At 47.3% G+C, this 18,642-nt stretch overlaps 9 protein-coding genes across 9 annotated transcripts; 4 read left to right on the top strand and 5 right to left on the bottom strand.

Annotated features, from left to right (window-relative positions):
* Positions 1-747: 747 nt before the first annotated feature.
* egl3 (putative extracellular endoglucanase/cellulase) lies at positions 748-2,523 on the top strand (the record flags this gene model as incomplete). The annotated part of the gene is given in 6 exon segments (XM_057090474.1): positions 748-871; positions 930-1,138; positions 1,200-1,264; positions 1,324-1,421; positions 1,477-2,270; positions 2,284-2,523. The coding sequence occupies 6 exon segments, from the start codon at positions 748-750 to the stop codon at positions 2,521-2,523; spliced, it is 1,530 nt and encodes a 509-aa protein (XP_056945215.1).
* Positions 2,524-3,349: 826 nt separating this feature from the next.
* On the bottom strand, positions 3,350-4,705 carry N7483_007036 (ATP-dependent bile acid permease; the record flags this gene model as incomplete). The annotated part of the gene is made up of 1 exon (XM_057090473.1): positions 3,350-4,705. The coding sequence occupies one exon, from the start codon at positions 4,703-4,705 to the stop codon at positions 3,350-3,352; it is 1,356 nt and encodes a 451-aa protein (XP_056945214.1).
* Positions 4,706-5,270: 565 nt separating this feature from the next.
* Positions 5,271-6,599, bottom strand: N7483_007035 (uncharacterized protein; the record flags this gene model as incomplete). Its single annotated transcript, XM_057090472.1, has 1 exon — positions 5,271-6,599. The coding sequence occupies one exon, from the start codon at positions 6,597-6,599 to the stop codon at positions 5,271-5,273; it is 1,329 nt and encodes a 442-aa protein (XP_056945213.1).
* Positions 6,600-7,487: 888 nt separating this feature from the next.
* On the bottom strand, positions 7,488-9,071 carry N7483_007034 (Major facilitator superfamily domain general substrate transporter; the record flags this gene model as incomplete). Its single annotated transcript, XM_057090471.1, has 3 exons — positions 7,488-7,882; positions 7,943-8,033; positions 8,097-9,071. The coding sequence occupies 3 exons, from the start codon at positions 9,069-9,071 to the stop codon at positions 7,488-7,490; spliced, it is 1,461 nt and encodes a 486-aa protein (XP_056945212.1).
* A 700-nt stretch (positions 9,072-9,771) lies between these two features.
* On the top strand, positions 9,772-11,004 carry N7483_007033 (uncharacterized protein; the record flags this gene model as incomplete). Its single annotated transcript, XM_057090470.1, has 3 exons — positions 9,772-10,158; positions 10,212-10,641; positions 10,697-11,004. The coding sequence occupies 3 exons, from the start codon at positions 9,772-9,774 to the stop codon at positions 11,002-11,004; spliced, it is 1,125 nt and encodes a 374-aa protein (XP_056945211.1).
* Positions 11,005-11,717: 713 nt separating this feature from the next.
* N7483_007032 (endo-1,4-beta-xylanase) lies at positions 11,718-12,889 on the top strand (the record flags this gene model as incomplete). The annotated part of the gene is made up of 2 exons (XM_057090469.1): positions 11,718-12,252; positions 12,318-12,889. The coding sequence occupies 2 exons, from the start codon at positions 11,718-11,720 to the stop codon at positions 12,887-12,889; spliced, it is 1,107 nt and encodes a 368-aa protein (XP_056945210.1).
* Positions 12,890-13,187: 298 nt separating this feature from the next.
* N7483_007031 (cytochrome P450) lies at positions 13,188-14,814 on the bottom strand (the record flags this gene model as incomplete). Its single annotated transcript, XM_057090468.1, has 2 exons — positions 13,188-14,345; positions 14,410-14,814. The coding sequence occupies 2 exons, from the start codon at positions 14,812-14,814 to the stop codon at positions 13,188-13,190; spliced, it is 1,563 nt and encodes a 520-aa protein (XP_056945209.1).
* Positions 14,815-15,824: 1,010 nt separating this feature from the next.
* Positions 15,825-17,438, top strand: N7483_007030 (bZIP transcription factor; the record flags this gene model as incomplete). The annotated part of the gene is made up of 3 exons (XM_057090467.1): positions 15,825-16,112; positions 16,164-17,280; positions 17,335-17,438. The coding sequence occupies 3 exons, from the start codon at positions 15,825-15,827 to the stop codon at positions 17,436-17,438; spliced, it is 1,509 nt and encodes a 502-aa protein (XP_056945208.1).
* A 261-nt stretch (positions 17,439-17,699) lies between these two features.
* Positions 17,700-18,074, bottom strand: N7483_007029 (uncharacterized protein; the record flags this gene model as incomplete). Its single annotated transcript, XM_057090466.1, has 3 exons — positions 17,700-17,745; positions 17,800-17,858; positions 17,925-18,074. The coding sequence occupies 3 exons, from the start codon at positions 18,072-18,074 to the stop codon at positions 17,700-17,702; spliced, it is 255 nt and encodes an 84-aa protein (XP_056945207.1).
* Between the last annotated feature and the right edge of the window lie 568 nt (positions 18,075-18,642).

The following is an 18,642-nucleotide window of genomic DNA, read 5'->3' as shown; positions in this document are numbered from 1 at the left end:
TCTACTCGGCGCTTTTCCTTTCGGCCACACTCCCAACTCGGAATGGCTCAGTCCACCTTTTTGCCCTGATTTCCAAGACTAATTTACTTTGCTGATTTTTCCAGAATTTCCACCTATACGAATCTCACCTTCTAGCGCTGTGGAATTAATCGAAATGTCCCTGGACCCCTGTGGGCCCCAACGTCAAACCCCACTCCACTCTGGATCCAGGCTAATCTTTCAAACTACTACCTTCTCCCTGTTTGCATATGGTCAGATCATTTCGTTCCACTCGTACTGGCCCCTGTGGCTCTCCTCTAAATGAAGCTATCATCTTATTTGGATATTGGATGGATCGATTGCTCCACACATATACTAGGAACTTGTCGACTCGGATTTACAGGGTCAGCATCCGCCGGAGCTTTAACCGTGACGAGTCGGTGGATTCAAACGTTTTTTCGGTGAATCTGCCCGAAGGATGGCCTCGAACGCCGAATCCACACCGTGTATCAGATGCTGTGATGCCTAGCCGAACTGCTGGCCCCTTCATTGCGGTCGGTTACCAGTACTAGTCGAGGCTAGCCATTCCTATATAATATGAACCCATCCGCGTTTTATGCTTTCAACTTTCTTTTCATCTTTCATTCATTCTTTGCGATTCAAGCATCAAGACTGGTTTCTTGATCTTTCCATTCTTTTTGCCTTGTGCATCATTCTTTCATTCGACAAGCTCATAGTCATTCTCTCTATTATTTTTCTCCAACCAAAATGAGACTTAGCAACTTGATTCTGGCTGCCAGTGCCGCTGGATTGGCCTCAGCCTACCCTCGTGGACGGGATGTCATCCCTAGCAAGCGGAGTGCCTTGAAAAAGCGCTCCTCTGGCTTCACCTGTAGGTTGATGATTGACAAGGTTATGTGGCTCGAGAGCAATTCACTGACAATCTGTAGGGGTCGGTTGTAACGAGTCTGGTGCAGAATTCGGTACTGCCATCCCCGGAGCTCTGGGTACGGACTACACCTGGCCCACCACAGCCAATATCCAGGTCCTGCGCGATGCTGGCATGAACATCTTCCGAGTTCCCTTCTTGATGGAGCGTCTGGTACCTGACAGCATGACTGGCTCGCTGGCTACTACCTACTTCGATGATCTTAAGACTGTGAGTAATTGACTGGTATGCTATATATGATTCATTCATGGCTAACGCAGTTTGGTAATAGACTGTCGAATTCATCACAAACAGCGGCGCTTATGCTGTTCTTGACCCCCACAACTACGGAAGATAGTGAGCAGATTCTTGGACGGAGCTAGTTTTTATGAAATAGTAGTGCTGACTGTTCACAGCAACGGCGATATCATCACCTCCACTTCCGACTTCGGAACCTTCTGGACGACTGTGGCCACCGAGTTTGCAAGCAACAATCTGGTGATCTTTGATACAAGTAAGACTGACATATGAGATGGCCTTCTAGTCCCAAGCTGATAAATCCTCCCCAGACAACGAGTACCACGACATGGACCAGTCTCTGGTTCTGGAGCTGAACCAGGCAGCTATTGACGCTATCCGTGCCGCTGGCGCCACTACCCAGTACATCTTCGCCGAGGGCAATGCTTACACCGGTGCCTGGTCATGGACCACCTACAACGACAACATGTCCAACTTGACCGATACTGAGGACAAGATCATCTACGAGATGCACCAGTACCTGGACTCCGACAGCTCCGGTACTTCCGAGACCTGTGTCAGCAGCACCATTGGACAGGAACGTCTGGAGTCGGCCACTCAGTGGCTCAAGGACAACAACAAGAAGGGTTTCATTGGCGAGTTCGCCGGTGGTGTTAACTCCGTTTGCGAGACCGCCGTTGAGGGTATGCTCAGCTACATGAGCGAGAACAATGATGTCTGGATGGGTGCTGAGTGGTGGTCTGCTGGTCCCTGGTGGGGAACCTACATGTACAGCTTGGAGCCAACTGATGGTCCAGCCTACTCGACCTACCTCCCCATTCTGGAGAAGTACTTCGTCTCCAGCTCTACTTCTACCTCTACCTCCAGCTCCTCTTCCAGCTCTTCTTCCAGCTCTTCTTCCAGCTCTACTACCTCCACTTCCACTACTACATCCGCCTCAAAGACTACAGTCGTTGCTGTTGCTGAGACAACTACCTCTTCCGCTGCCGAGAAGACTACCTCTGTTGCTGCCGAGCCCACTACCACCCCCAACAGCCAGGTTGAGGTCCCTAGCCCCTCTGCTGACTCTGTCACCACTTCATCTACTGCTGTCCCTGTTGCTACCGTTGCCCCCTGAGTCTGAGACCACCACCTCAGTCGTCTCCATCTCCGTCTATGTCCCTCAGGCTACATCTACTACCTTTGCCATTGCTACTTCCTCCACCCAGTCCTCATCTACTGCTGCCTCGGCCTCCGCAACCGGTGAACTTGTTGCCCACTACTACCAGTGTGGTGGTATTAACTGGACTGGTGGTACTGTTTGCGAGGCTCCCTACATCTGCAAGGACCAGAATCCTTACTACTACCAGTGTGTTTAAGTAAAGGCGGTGCTGCGAAGGAATATTAAAAGGAGAAGTGCTTTTTTGGTTTGGTGATTATTTTCTTCAAAGGCTTGTCCTTCTTTGTATATTTTAACATTCATTTCTAGCAGACATGTCTACATAGTAGATTTTCTTGCTCTATATTACTTTCACATTTTGATCGCATATAAGTCTGTGAAAACGTGATGAGGCTCATATGAAAAGCGCCCCATCTCGCGGCGTCTTACCGATGTCCTGCGTTGCCAGTTACCAGCTAATTCGTATAGATGCGCCCCACTCCTTTTATTAACGAATAGGGTATCTCCATTTTGTACCTTATCCACACTGTAGACCCACATTTCGCAAGTCATGATCCACCTATATGCGCATACACTACAACCTTCCAAGGTTGGAATCTAAAGAACATCTGGGGATAAGCAGAGATAATGTATGTCAAAGCTGTAGTCAAAGAGTAATCATAATCATGGAAGCGACCGAGAGTTCCACAGAAAATTATAGTACAGATTGTGCAACACTAGTTTCCAATCAGTTCAACTTGCGCTGCCCGTTTGCTCGCACAGATGGCGAAAAAGGGCACTCTCACCTCGGCGACGAAGAAGAATTGCCACATGGCCCTGCTCTACAACTCGACCGGCATCCATAGCAACCACATGATCATAATCTGTAATGGACAAGAGACGGCGCGCAATAGTCAAGATGGTAGTCCCTTGGCAATGGAGGATCGTAGCCCAGCCTGGATCAGTGCATCTGTGGCATCAAGAGGGGCCGAGTTCGGGGCGCATAGGGTGGTGTAGACTCTGAAATTTACAGCGCCATGCGTATGTCACTTGGGTGAAAGGTCGAACAAACTTTCCTCAAGTGACTCGCTTGACTCCGATGAGATTTTGGTGTGCCTAGTCACACGGTCAACCGAGTTGAAGCTCTGTTGAACAATAGTATGTAGCTGGACCAGCCAGAGCACATTTTCAGGGAAGGTTGCAGCGTATGTAAGGACCAACCCAGCAATTCCTGGGTTCACAGTCCCATGGTCTAGCCGCCAAAGCAAAAAGATGCCAGTAAGCCAAGATATCAATGCGCTCAGACATGCTACACGCACGGTTAACCACTGCTTGGCTGCCCAAAGTAGGACATACGGTTGATTGAAACTGTCGATCAGGCAATGATTCTCTTTAGTGAACCGGGCGACTTGTCCATAAGCTCGTATGCTGATATATCCACGAACTGCCTCTCCAAAATGCTGATATAATGGAGACTGCTGAACGGCCTCAAGTCGTTTCAGGTCTCGTGCACTGTTTATGTATACCTTGAAGATGATATAATAGACAAAGCAAATGAAAGCTGCCACGGGAAGAAACATGGGTACAATAGCCGATATCAGAATAAGGATCGTAGCAAGAGAACAGAATGTATAGAATGTGCTCATAGAATGAACGGCAACCTCTTGATCAATTGCACTCACATCCCTGGAGAAAAGATTTGGGATCTGCCCAGATGGAACTTCGTCAAAGAAAGTAAGAGGGGTATGAAGAATTGAATCTAAGAAGTTGTCGAAAATTCGGGCTGAGGCTTTGAGTGCTCCAGAGAAAGTCGTAAGATCACGAATGAAGGAGGTGAGAACATATGACAGGTATATCAAACCGTATATCGCCAGGCAATAGCTCGAATTTACGGTGTTGGGGTCTTGTCCAGCTGTCAGGAATTGTTCCAACTTGTCAAACTCGTGCGCCCATCTCTTGATCCACAGGTTCGTTCCCAGAGACGTTACTTGTTGAAGAGCAAAACCCAGCAACATTAATATCATCCAAAACCACGATGATCCCATCGACGTAAGGTATGTCCTTATCACAGAAGGGGGGACTGCTCCAGTTGACATTTCTTCTGTGTATTCCGGCTCGGCTCTGAGATCTGAAGTTTCACCATCACCTTCAATTTCTCCATCTGATGAAGCCTCCATTGAGTCTGGACTATGCGCAGCAGTCGTTTGTGGAGTTTCTGAAAGGTCGATATTATCTTTTGCTTGGATATCTTGTATGTTTGCCTCCATCAGGCCCGCATTTACAAGGTCCGATGCTGTACCCTGCCCTTTGATTCGTCCACCATCCAAAACAATTGCATAGTCACAATGCGGCAAAACAAGCTGACTGTGATGAGTGGTGAGGATACATGTTCTGCCTTTCATTAAGGGACCCTTGATCGCCTGAAAAAAGATACGTCTTCCAGTCCGTGAGTCAAGTGCACTGAGGCAGTCATCAAGTATTAGAACATGGGCGTTGCTGTATAACGCCCGTGCTAATGAAATTCTTTGCTTCTGGCCACCAGATAAACAACTACCACGCTCTCCTGCGACAACAAATATTGGCTCGAACGGTCTGGTTCATTATCCAAGGCTCTTGGGAACAATATGCCACACCCGTGATTCCAGATTCATCGGCATTGTGCGAGAATAGAGATTGATTATTGGTCCGCCATCTCAGTGGCAGGTGTACCCGGCCTCGTAGAAGTTCCATCTCTCTTAACAAGGCCAACAAGAGGGACGACTTGCCACAGCCGCTGGGGCCAAATATGGCATTGAGTCCGTTCCTGCGAAATCGAATCTGCAGATCAGACAGTTGAAACGGGGCGGAGGGAGATGTGCCCAGAATGTCACCTCTAGCATCATTTTCTCCCTCTCCAGTGGCAGGCCATTTAAAAGTGGCATTTTCGAAGCCGATCGAAGAGTCCCCTCCGCCCGGCAGTTGATGAGATCAACTAGTCTCTTTCTCCTTCAAAAACTGTTCAATGCGACCGACAGAGACGTGCGCTTGCAGCATGAAAGATATCATGGCAGACATTCTATCTAACGGGACATGAAGGACTGCAAAAACTACCAAAGCAGGGAAAACAACTTTAGTCTCCAAATTCTGTTTTTCAACAACAGTATAAACGGAAAGTGTGAGGATTGTCGTGATGAAAGGCAGAGAGTAGAAAAAAGTCATGGAAATTGACCACCAGAAGAAACGACCACGTAGTTCAGAGAGCTCTATTTCCCGAAGATCGCGCACTTTCTTTCGAAACTCTGCTTCCCATGTGCAGGGATTTATGGTGCAAATATTGGTGATGAGCTCATTACTCGCTTGAACACAAGCATCTCCTGCGCTCAACACCTTCATCTGAGCTGCCACCTGGCGTTTGGCTACCAGGATATTCAGTGGTAGGGAAGCGATCATCAGAAGAACTCCCAGGATACCACTAATCCCAAGAATTTTATACAGAATCACAGATGCAATCGTTAGCTGGAATGGGAGATTGATCCAGACAATATGTATATGTGCGCTGGCTTCGAAGGTGCTAGCAGTGTCCACAGTCATCAAGTTGAGGATATTTCCATCCGTAGCTTGGCTATCTTGAGCCTGACTTTCTCCATCATCTTTTTTCTCAGAAGGTCTCGTCACTCTCCTCATCAAAGCCTTTGCAAAGATTTCGTTTATCAGGATCGCTCGGAGCCTGACACTAACTTTTCGACCCAGCCACTCACACTGGCAGTCCGAGATTCCTGTGATAATTCCAGTGACTAAAAGTCCTCCGACGCAAAGCCAGGCATCGTTTCGAGACACGGTTTCAGGCGACTCCACATAACTGAGAATAACTCGAAGCAGAATCGCTGGACAAAAGCTTGTCAAACTGAATAGCATAGCCCAGGCGCCCTGTTGAAGCAGGTCATATTTTGCAAAACGATACAACCTCCAGAACAATGCAAATGTTTTCGGTGCTGCGCTGTAAAATTGCTTGACCACAACCGCAGATTTATTATTGTAGCTCAAAGCATAGAGATCACTGATATTTAGTGGAGTTTTGAACGCTTTCCAGGTAACAGCACCCACCCAGGAAAAGCTCCAACGTGATAGTAGACTTGCAGATGTTTCTTCTGTCGGTGGAAGAGAGTCATGCTCATCTCGAAAAGATTCCTCACTGACATTTGGGGCTGTAACATGGAGCAGGAGAATCAGTGCAAAGAGAAATAGTTGAAGGAGGGAGGAGCTGGACCAGAGACGGGCGGCTGTTCCAGCAAAAGTTGATAACACGATATTGAACATGCATAGCCAGTACAATGCATAAAGTATTCCCAAATGCAGGCATATCAATATAAAAGCCTTTGGTCGGCCAGGTAGCCCCCATTGTTGTCCAATAATCCACAGAAGAATGAGGTAAAGGGATGAGAAAAACAACCCGAACGGAGTCTATTCTAATGAGGGATCGTTTTTGAATATGAAAGGGAAAAATAAGGCTAAATTTGTCGCCAGCAGACAGCCTTCCAGCCGGATTAGCCATAGCCCATGGCCGACAGTCAATGGCTTCCCTGTTGAATTGTTTGGTAGGTGGTCGCTGGGTAAACTTGTCAGGGGCTCGAATCCCGCTAATTGTGGATGCCTCCGAGTCTGCCGCCGGGGCTGCCGACGCACACAGGCCAACAATAGGGATCTAGCAGATATGAGAATACCGATGAAGGGGATGATATTTGACACATATTTTTGCTGGACGCAGGATGAGAATTGACCGTCTCCCCAAATTGGAGTTGAACAGGCCGCAAAAAAAGACAGGTCCATGGTCGAGTCAGGCGTTCTAGTAGCAGTTGTAGAGGAACGATCAGGATGAAAGGAAATCCATCATTTGGGCTTTGGCAGTCAAACCTTTTTGAACTGGAGAAGTAGTTGTAGCTGCATTCAAATTCAGCTTGAAGTTGAGCCCCAGGCTTTCAAGTTCAAAGCTCCAACTCGGAGTCCTGAACCCCTGTCACTTATAACCAATGAGAAGTAGCCCGGAGCGCTTACGCCTACGCCACACACTGCTAGGCATCAATCATGAAGTTCTGCCTTGATAAATCTCGGATAAGACTTGGATTAGATAGGCACAACTAATGTTGCTCAAGTGCTAGTACGTTGTTCCTTCATTTCAAAGTATCGTATACCAGATACCTATATACATCATGACTCATTTTGAGACTCAGTTTGAGACTCATCAGTAGACTCAGCACCTCTCTTGTTATCAGCATTCCAGACAAGCCACCACGAGGCCAGAATACCCGATATAGCGACACAAAGAAAGCAAAGGCAGATAACATATGACACTCGGTACTTGGGACCAAATACAGTACTGTATATGAAAGGTCCACAGATGCCACTAAATTGTGCCATCGCGTTCGTTAGACCTATGCCAATTCCTGTGGCGCTTGTACCGTCGAGCGCACGAATACGCTCTGGCCAGATGACGGGGTACGCAGAGCCTGCACAGGCGGTTGCTACAACCAGTGCAAGATACTTGACAACTGAGCTCGGGACAGTGATGAGAATTATGTAGCAGATGATTGTTGTAGATTCGACTGTTCGGTATTAGTTTAGATTCAATAGTAGGTGCATCAGATGTTGAGAGTCGAACTTACTCGCAACTGCAGTAGTCCAAGGCCGAATCAATTTCTTATGGAGTAAATATCCCATTGTGTTGAGAAAGAAAAAGCAGGCAACATATGGAGGCTATCACAGAGAATAATTAGTACCTGTTTCTTAAATGTGTCATAATGTCAGAGCTCAACTCACAATATTCATCAGCTGAGCTGAAGCCGTCGATGTAAACCCAAGATCATAAATGACAGTGGGCAAGGCATAGGTCACACCAAATCCGCCAATCCCATGACCAATCCAGTATAGGGAAAAGGTATAAGTAGTAGCTTTGGAGAAGAGAGCTTTGATACTACCCCAGTCCCAGCTTTCTCCTTCCCCAGATGGTGCTTTAGTGGATAAACGACTCTTCCAAAACAATCTCTCCTCCTCCGTCAGCATGCGTGCTGTTTCAGGGTAATCTGGAAGACCAAACAACGCGACAACAGAGAGCACAATTGCAGGAAGACCTTCAAGGATGAAAAGCCATCTCCAACCTGAAAGCCCACCAATTCCATTCATGAAACCGATAGCATATGCTAGAAGTCCACTCAATGCGCCTGATACTTGACCCAGTGAGTAAAATAGAGCCACTCTCCACGGCATCTCTGAGGTCTTATACCAGAATGCCATATGATAGAGTACGGCAGGATAAAATCCGGCTTCAGCCATTCCGATCGCAAATCGCACACACATCATCCCTGAAAAGTTCTGTGCAGCGCCAGCTGAGCATGCACATATACCCCAAGCTAAGATCAAAACGAACATCCATCTTGAGGGCTTGAAGTACTTGAGAAGAAGCGTATTGCTTGGCTCAAAGATGAGATAACTGTATGAGAAAATTGACTGAGACCATGACCATTGTGAGGCATCAAGATGGAGCTCTTTCTTGATGCCGGTGCCGGATTCGAGGTTGATGATAGCGGCATTGGCGTAGTTGTTGGAGTCGATGACTCGGAAAATGTATACGAGTGAATAGAATCCCACGAGCCAAAAATCGACTTTTCGCAATACTCGTCTCTCTAGGACTGCGTGTCCGGTATCGTCGGGATTTTGCTGTATCGTCTTGCTTGATGGCGCTGGAGACAACTGCGTGGTGATTATCTCTTCGCAACGATCTTTTTTGGACGTCATGATATCGAATATTTTGTCATAATAGGAAGAACTGGGGATCGGAGTGCAACTTGAAGATGCATGTTTCCAACTTGAAATACTTCACATCCTACCTCTTATACAAATGCCAGGGGCAGTGGCGAGTGAGCCAGGATCAGCTTGTACCATGATGGCTTAGATCACGACATCCAGCTTCGTATATGTTTTCTTTCAAACTTGAATGTCTTCTGAAGCATCACAGCTCGAAGTTGGATTGAACTTTCTTTCTCGGATAGTTTCCCCATCGCAGAAGATAAAGATCTTGCTGTTCTCATAGGCCCACGACGAGTGAATCCTTATTTAACCAACCGCCTTGCTTGTTTTGCACCCAAAATCATCTAATGGGATATTTCAACCGGCTCGATCCACATAATTCCACCGAAATATGCTCAGAATCACTAAAGATTGATCGAGATGGCCTTGAAAGTAGGAGGTTTCATAGGCCTGGCTCAATTTGTGCATCGGCACAATGCCGAAGATCGTACGCAATCCGGGGAAGCGATGATACTATCCGAGAACCCCGCAGCGACCGACGCATGTGTAAAATAAAGAAAATGAGCATAAAAATGAGAGAAAATGAGATGTGCAAATAGATAAAATTGGGATATATAAGTGCATGTTTGCTCCATCGCTATCAGATGCTAATCGATACTTTTGGATTCCATTCCATCTTGAAAACAAAATGGCACCATCCGCAATTGAACAACCCGTTCCAACGGAGAGAGTCCCTGTTAAATCGTGGGCTCGCCCCACACCCACTGCAGAACAACTTGGATGGGCTCCATTGGTCGAGATCGATCTATCTCGCTTTGACCAACCCGGCGGAAAAGAAGAACTCGCGAAACAGTTATATGATGCCGTGACTCGTGTTGGCTTTTGGGTGGTTGTTGGACACGGAATTGAAGATGAACGCGTCCTACGTCAGTTCAGTATTGGTAACGCCTTTTTCAAGGAGCCACTCGAGGAAAAGCAAAGGTTCCCTTGCAACTTCGCCGATGGAGAGTACTTTGGATACCGGGAGAACTCGAGATGGATTGGAGATACAGGTGTGAAGGATAATGTGGAAATGGTATGAGCGATTCAAATTTGTTCGAGTGGACTGCTCTTAGCTAACTCATCCAGCTTAACATCCCCAAAGCCATTCCCGAATGGGAGAATGTTCCTAGACACAGACTTGTCAGTCAGAACTGGGACGAAATCGCGACTTTTCACCGTGAACTCTATGAAAAAGTTGTTGACAAGCTTTTTGTCTTGATGTCGATTATTCTGGAGCTGCCAGAAGACTTCCTATCCCAAGCCCATGCCTATGACAAACTCTCCGATGACCATTTGCGATACATGATTTACAATCTTCGAACACAAGAGGAATGGGATAAGGCGCAGGGCTATACAAAGGGTGGACACACAGACTTCGGTAGTTTGACCTTATTATTCTCACAGCATGTTGCTGGGTTACAGATTAGGACACCAGAAGGCGAGTGGAAATGGGTCAAGCCCGTCGACGGTGGAATTACCTGCAATGTTGCGGATACATTATCATTTTTGACCAATGGTGAGTGCTTGAGAGATATTCCAGTAGAACAGCTTGCTAAGAGATACATGTGCAGGCTTCCTCAAGTCTACAATCCATCGAGTGGTCACACCACCAAAGGACCAAATCGACATTCCCCGTCTTGGCCTACTCTACTTCGCTCGACCCGGCGATCATACAGTCATGAGAACGGTACCCTCGCCTCTACTCGATCGCCTTGGTCTACTCAGTGATGATGATAAAGATACAAGTAAACCTGTCGCGACGGGAACCGAGTATGTTCGTGCTCGGGTTCGAGATGTACACCACAAGACTGTGATTGACCGACGAGAAAACACATCATTTGAGTTTAAGGGGTTGAAGGTCGAAAACCACTACGCTTAGTTGGGATTAAATGCGCGTTTCTATACCAGAAGGTTTCAAGTGTTTCCTACCTAGGTATTATGTATCATTGTGCGGGGAAATCATTCAATTCTTCAGTTTGTTTTGCCTAAATATGAATAACAAGGGTTCAGGGTAGATTTAATATGACATTTCATCTCATTTTAGGCCAAGACGAAAGCTTGTTTCAAACCGACGGCGCCACGGACATGAAATGATCCTTGAAGAAACCATTTAGGCAAATTCCCCGCTTTGAAGGTGGAACTCTTCAGCTCCTGCAGATCTCGGTAGTTGATTTGACATGATACTGCCTCTACTTAACACTGGATCTGGGGTTTTAGGCATATTTCATCGTAAATTTTCCTTCGTTCATCAGCAAAACACAAGCAGATCATGATCTTATTTTGGCAAGGGGTCCTTCCGACCGGCTATGAGAGACAGTGATGGCTGTATGAGACTCTGTCCCGGTGGCCCGAGAGTTTTATGCTGAAGCACTTGATGATCAGAAACTCCACACGGACTTAACTCCATACACATCCTGTTGCGGACCTTGCGCCGAGTTCCAAAAGAGGGCACCAGTGAAATGAAAGAATGTTTACTTACGAATGCAAAAAAAAGATTATAAAAACGTGTCTTTCTTCACAGGAGTCCAGGATGAAAAAGGCTCAATATCAGAGAGAATACTTCCAGATCCATTGGCCTAGCCTCAGTACATCATGAAGACACTCAAAAGGAGCCTCCTGGCTACTCTGGCGGCGACAACGTCAGTTCACGCCCTTCCCGCCCAGCAAAACCAGCGTCGTCAAGACACTTCAGCCCCATATCTCAACAACCTCGCTCAAGCCGCCGGTAAATTATGGTTCGGTACGGCCATGGACACGACAACGGCCGAACCGAGCGATGTCGACTATATGACAGTCTTCAACGACACCAATATATTCGGACAAGTTACACCTGGAAACACCATGAAATGGGAATTCACTGAGCCTACCCAAAACGTGTTCACCTTCAGCGAAGGCGAGGAAACTATCGCGCTAGCGCAGGCGACAGGGAAGAAGGTCCGGTGTCATAATCTTGTGTGGTCGTCGGAACTGCCAAGTTGGGTTACTGGAGGGACTTGGACAAATGCAACGCTCCTGGCGGCCATGGAGACTCACATCAAGGCTGAGATTGAGTACTACGGGAGTGGATGTTACTCATGGGATGTTGTGAATGAAGCACTTAATAGTGATGGAAGTTTAACTTCCAACGGTAAGTCTACATTCTCATGTTGCTTGAAAGAAACCTAAAGGGTTCAGACTGACGAATCGATTTAGTCTTTTCTGAAATAATCGGATCCGCATACGTTCCACTAGCGTTCCAATATGCCTACGAAGCAGTCCAGTCACTCGGAGAAGACATCAAACTCTTCTATAACGATTACAGCATCGAGTGGGCAGGCACAAAAAATACTGCGGCAATAGCGCTTGTCCAAGAAATTCAAGCCTGGGGTGGTGCTCATATCGACGGTGTTGGCTTTGAGTCCCACTACAGTACCTCTTGGGGTCCCACTCTAGCACAGCAAGAGGCAGCCATGGCGTCTTTTACGGCATTGGGACTGCAGGTGCATGTCACAGAGCTGGATGTACCTTGCACTGCTGTTCCGTGCACTACAACCGCTTTGGCTGAGCAGGCTCAGATATACTACAATACTATCTCGGCTTGTATGAACACAGCTGAGTGTACGGGGATGACAGTGTGGGATTTCGATGATAAGTACAGCTGGATTCAGCCTGCGAGTTATGATGGAGAGGGAGATCCAGATCTTTATTACTCGGATTTAACTAGACATCCGGCTTATACTGCTGTCGCTGAGGCGATACAGGGTATTGCCTGCAGTGTATGCTAGGCAAGTTGAGGAAGCATTGAAATTGTATGAGTTTCAGAATGATTTTTCAGTACTATTTGTAAGTTCCATTTGTGAGTACTAGTAATTCGTAATCGTCGTCACATAGCTATACCAATATACACGCACGCAAGTGCTTGAATGAAAAAAAAGTCAAATGGCAGAATACAAAATGACTAAGAGCACTTGAGAGTGCTCCTGCGCCAATGAAAATAAAAAAGATGCAGCCTGAGTTGACGCACGTCTTCCACGCCAAAAATGATTATGCAAAGTACCTCCCACTACCTCCATATAATGCATTTTAAGCATTCTCACCTTCATGCATGCGGACAGTCAACAGATCTGCCGGGCACAGAGTCAAATTCAAGCCATAGCGGATAGGCTGGTCCGCATTGACATCATGAATCTGATCGAAGCGCTGAAGCAGACGAACCAAAACATATCCAGCCTCAGTAAGAGCAAACTGTTGGCCGATGCAGATACGAGGGCCACCGTTAAATGGAACGTACTCCCAGCCAGCCTTGCGGCTAGCCCAGCGCTCGGGCTTGAACTCTTCCGCGTCTTCACCCCAGATATCCTTGCGACGATGCATGATGAAGGTGCTATACGCGACCGGTTGACCCTTGCGGATATAGACAGGAGAGTTTCCATCAGGGCCACCACCAGTGGGAAGGGTGGTGTCCTTAGTAGCAGTGCGGCGATTGAAAGGAACAACGGGGAAAAGACGAAGAGCCTCGTTCATGCAGTACTGGAGGTACTGGCAGGACTTGAGTGCAGTGAAGGTCATATTCTGGGGGTTCGAGTAGGTACCGAAATCCTCGAGGATGACTTCGCGGAGCTTGGTGAAGATTTCAGGGTTACGAGCGAGAAGAAGAACAGTCCAGCTAAGGAGAGAAGCAGTGGTATCGCGACCGGCCAGAAGAATATTGAGCAGTTGTGAGCGGAGTTCGATCGGATCGCGGGTTGTGGCGGTAAGGGCGTCAAGGAAAATGTATGCCTTCTCCTCATCGGGCACCTTCTTTTCGCCCGCGGTCTCTCGCAATGCGGTCTCGACAATCTTATCGACAAAGGCGTGAACTTGCTTATCAGAATGCTGGGCTTCCTTGTTGTTTGCAAGGAAGGCAAGCTTCTCGAATCGGGCTCGCTGGGTACAGACCCATTGAGACTTGTCAAAGTAGTACGCGAAGTTATCCTTAGGATCGGTCAATCCTTTCAAAGCAGCCATCTGACTCTCCACACTATTGCCGAACAGGAACTCGGTCGCAGAATCCATAGTCAGGCGGAAGAAAATGGATTGGATGTCAGTAGTTCCGGTCCAGCCATTTGCAGCGACGGGCATAGCTTCCATCGCTTTCTGCACATGGGTCTCTTCCAAATCCAGCTGGCTAATTTGATCCCGAGTGAATTGGGGTCGCAGTAATGATCGCGAATGACTCCATTCCTGACCATCCGCGGTGAACTGTATCTGGTCAGCCGAGAATGCTCTCACATCTCACTGGGAGGCCTAAGATCAGGCAACTTACAATTCCCGTACCCAACATCGGGTGCATAGAGCGTCGACGGCTGGTACCAAGCTCAAAGTCCTTGAACTGAGTGGCGAGCAATGCCTGTACATTCTTCGGTTCCATAGTGAAAATAACGTCTCTGCCCAGACCGCGCGAGATGTAAGTTGTGACATAGCGGTTTTCAAGCTTGCTGACAGCTTCAAACCGGTCTGTTGCCATTTTAGGAATCATCTTCACTTTATCTGCTTCTATTGCTTGTTTCACTGAATCGATTCCAAAGGGATCCTTGCAAGGGAGTCGGGGTGCATTCTCACAGCCTAAGCTGCGAGCTTTTCGTGAGTGCTGCCATGAGTTAACTGCATAACGGATAGCTTGGAGAACTATCGCGGCAGCTAAAAAGCCAACAATAAAGTTGACCGCCATAGTTGTAAGTGAAGAGTCGATCTGGTCCCACCGTAGGACAAGACAGGGGTTCGAGTTTATAAGTAAATGCTCCTGGGGAGTTAATCGGATTTTAATGTGCAATTTAAAGTTGCACCTCGGCTCTGCAGTAGAAGTGGAGTGGGGTGTTACGCCTTCTGATCCTGTGAAGCCGATCTTTAATGTGGTGGAACCAATAAGAAATGAGATGAAAGGTCAAGCTTGACATTGTCCGTCGGATTTCATCCTGGTTACAATTCCTTGTCCGTACTGTGGAGCGTGAGAAGTGGCGATCATATCCTGATCAAGGCATACCGGACAAGACCGAGGCCATGACATGCTTCACTAAGACACGGAGCTCAACTATATTAAGGAATGGTTCAACTTTGCCCCCCACATCTCTTCAGTAGTATCGGGAGTAGTATCGGGGATTGATTGATCTAAAAAGAATACGAGAGAAAAACCACGGACTGGGGAATGAAATCTTACTAGATCTTACTAAAATCTGCTAAAATCTGAGACAAGGAGAATTCAAATTTCATTCAGTTATGTCCAGGTCTCTGCATAAACCATCCCCGGGAGGACTCTGTAGGGTGTACAGAGTTATGACGTTAGGTTGCATGCGCACGGATAATACAAGAATAACGTCAAATGCACATCGAATGCATATGGTTGGACAAGGTCATAAGTTCATTAGTTCATAACAGGGGTGTGACTACGGGATATGTTATTCCGACTCCGCAGGGATTGTGCGCGTCTTACCCCCTTTTAGGCGCCTGAGGCATCCATATCTGACGGATACGGTGCTGAGTCAGCAGAAATAAACGCGCGCTGACCGCATGACTTGGGAACCGAGGTCAAGCTTTAAATCGATTATTGATCATGGATTGTATGGGTATCTACCCCCAATGTACATATTCTTCCCCTCTATTTAATTATTATGTATTGTCAGACACATTCACCTCGTACAATAATTGCAATCATCAAATTATACACACCTGCCCTCTCATCTCATGCTGTCTGACACCCTGTCTGCCAGATCCTATTTGGAGCTAAGCCATGAGTTAGCGCAAGAACGCGAGAATCCACAGAATTTACGGGATTCTCTCTCTGAAACTCCTCCAGAAATCTCGGAAAACTTGGGCCCGTGCTTCCCGCAGAGAGAACGGGGATCCCGAGCCAAATCGGACAAGACCGACACAGTGCCCGAGAGGGACCCGCCACCACCACTGGCAGATCGTCCCGTGCGTAAACGTGGCCGACCGAGACTGGAGACTGCAAAAGATGCTGCAGCGATTGAGGTAGAGCTTTCACAGAAGATGGCATCGAGATGAAACTGACCAGGGGTCTAGGAACGGCGTATGCAAATCCGTCGAGCTCAACGTACCTACAGACAGAAGAAGGAAACAACTATACAAACACTGAGGAGTCGTGTGGAGTCACTTGAACAGACTCTGCAGAATATCTCAGGCTTACTTGATACTACCGATGGCAGTGAAGATTCTGGTCTGGGATCATCGCACGATCACGCTCACACAAAGCAACTGATCTTAGCGGAGATTAATAAGGCTCGATCATTTTCAGGAAAAAACACGGACTCAGAGACGTTTCGTGATATATTCGGATATCATGTCTCTCGCAACAAGCATGAGGTAGATGGTAGTGACCAGAGAAAACACCACGCATATCAACGTGCAAGGTCGCCGTCCCCATTACTTAACCGTCTATTCCCAACAACCACCATCTACACCTACAGCAACCAAGAATCAGATTTATCAAGGCGTCTCCAACGCTTTTGCCTAGAACACACATACCGTTGGCTCATAGATCCCCGTTCAGACCCACTTCAAATAAGCCGCATATTCGGCCTCGTGCCCTGCATCCACGACATGCCAGGCATATGTCGCTCGTTCCGACGAATTCTGCATTCTGAAATCGGTAGCCCCTTAGAAGAGGTCACTAAACAGGCTTTCTACACACTCGGTGGTGCTGGTACTCATTTCCCACGATCGACCGAAGACGGAGAACCTATCTACCCAAAGAACATCCGTAGACCTGGAAAGATCTTACGTCGCATGGCGCGAATCCTGAGACGCGGTGGCATCCGAGATTGGGACGAGGATTGGAGTGGAAATGCTGAACCTGAAAGCGATGAAGAGCTCCAAGCGGCTGAGAAGTCAATGAGTCAACGGGACCGTCTACGTGCGCTTGATCTAGAGGGAGATTGGTTCGACTGTCATGATGTTCAAGGATATCTCGAGCAACAAGGCATTGTCATAGGTAGTTCTTCCTTGTGGTTGGATGTGCCATCTGAAACAGTTGGGACTCTGCATGGCCTATCACCGACAGCGTCTATATCTCACCTGTATGCATCGTCAAGTGAAGGGACTCCGAGTGACCAGGGTGGATCAACATCAAACGATATTAACCAGTCAACTTATGTGTTCGATGTGGAGTGCTTCTTTGAATGTAAGTTCTTCTGTCGATGTGAAGCTTGAAGCCTTACTCATCCTTCGAATCTAGTACTTTTGACCAATTTGAGGATTCTAGGCCGGGCTCCTGGGTTTCGGTTATATGATGTGGAGACTGCGGTGCGAACCTCGATTCACCGACGATCTTCCAGTTGAGCAGAACTTGAAGACCAAGCCCTCCCAAGTTTGTTCAATTATTGTCAGGGTTACATGTTTACGACGCAGAGCATATGTGCACAGGGATGTTCTTATGATTAAACAAGATTCAAATCATCATTGTATTCATGATCGGGTATATCGCATAGACCGTCTAGTTGACGCTGGCATCAACCCCAAGATATTCAGGGGGTGAGAACCAATAATTGTTCATCGTATCTCCGGTCCCAATCTCGATTGCTCGTATGGAACTCAAGAAATCTAGCAGCAGCACTCGAAGCACTCGAAGCAGGCAATACCGGCGCAGCTAAAAAAGGTCAGACTTGGGACTCAAATTTCGTATGGAAAATTGGCGACTTACATTCCGCAGCAGACATCACCGCCACCACCTCCACGGAGCTGCATCTCTTCCTGGGAAGTCTAAAAACAGTACATATTAGTATTGCCGCAATATTAGGCTAAATCCTATAACAAGATCAAACGTACAGGCTGCTCAGAGACAACGTTCTGGTTGGTGTTGGGAGCGGCAGGGCTGGAGGGCTGCTGCATAGCCAGAGTGGTGGAGTTCCAGGTGTTCTCCGGGGCGGAGTTAGCCTCAGCGGCAGGGGCAGACTTGAAGAAGTTGAAGTTGAACATAGTGACGGCGAAAAAAAATTCAGATATGAAGATGAGAAGTTTGGTTGAGGGGAGATGAGCGAGTTTTAAATAAACGGGAAAGTGATCGGCACGGCTTAAACAATAATAAAAAAAATTAATCACGGGGAGGATCGGCTTGAGTTTAAGTATTCAAATATTGTACTACAGACTCGGCTAGTGAACCAACCATCATTATGGGGAAGGGTCTTTTTCCCCCTGCCAGTTCTCATCAAAAGATACATGCCAATACTGCGCCTGCGTGACAGTGCTAAGTATAGCGTCGGATTAATCGGAATGGTGCTGCCTACGACTACGCCTTGCCGCGGAATACACCGCCACGATACAGTTTGGAACAGCCACAATAGATTCGTATGCTCCCAAGGTTCTACATATGTATATACGGGATCAAAAATAGGTTACTGGTAAATTATACTCCGTACCTGGGTTAACTTTGAAGGTTCCAAGGTTGATGACATATTTGCCTTCGTGATTTCTACAGATCAACAGCCCAATATCAAGGGGTAAATGTAATGTGTGCGTGGAAACATCAGCCCTAGAGGGCGGACGC

The sequence above is a fragment of the Penicillium malachiteum genome (genome assembly GCF_028827825.1).
Source record: "Penicillium malachiteum strain IBT 17515 chromosome Unknown utg000003l:1.0-4950554.0:1.0-4952489.0, whole genome shotgun sequence".
Classification (NCBI taxonomy): Eukaryota; Fungi; Ascomycota; class Eurotiomycetes; order Eurotiales; family Aspergillaceae; genus Penicillium; species Penicillium malachiteum.
This window is presented reverse-complemented; position numbering and strand designations above follow the sequence as displayed.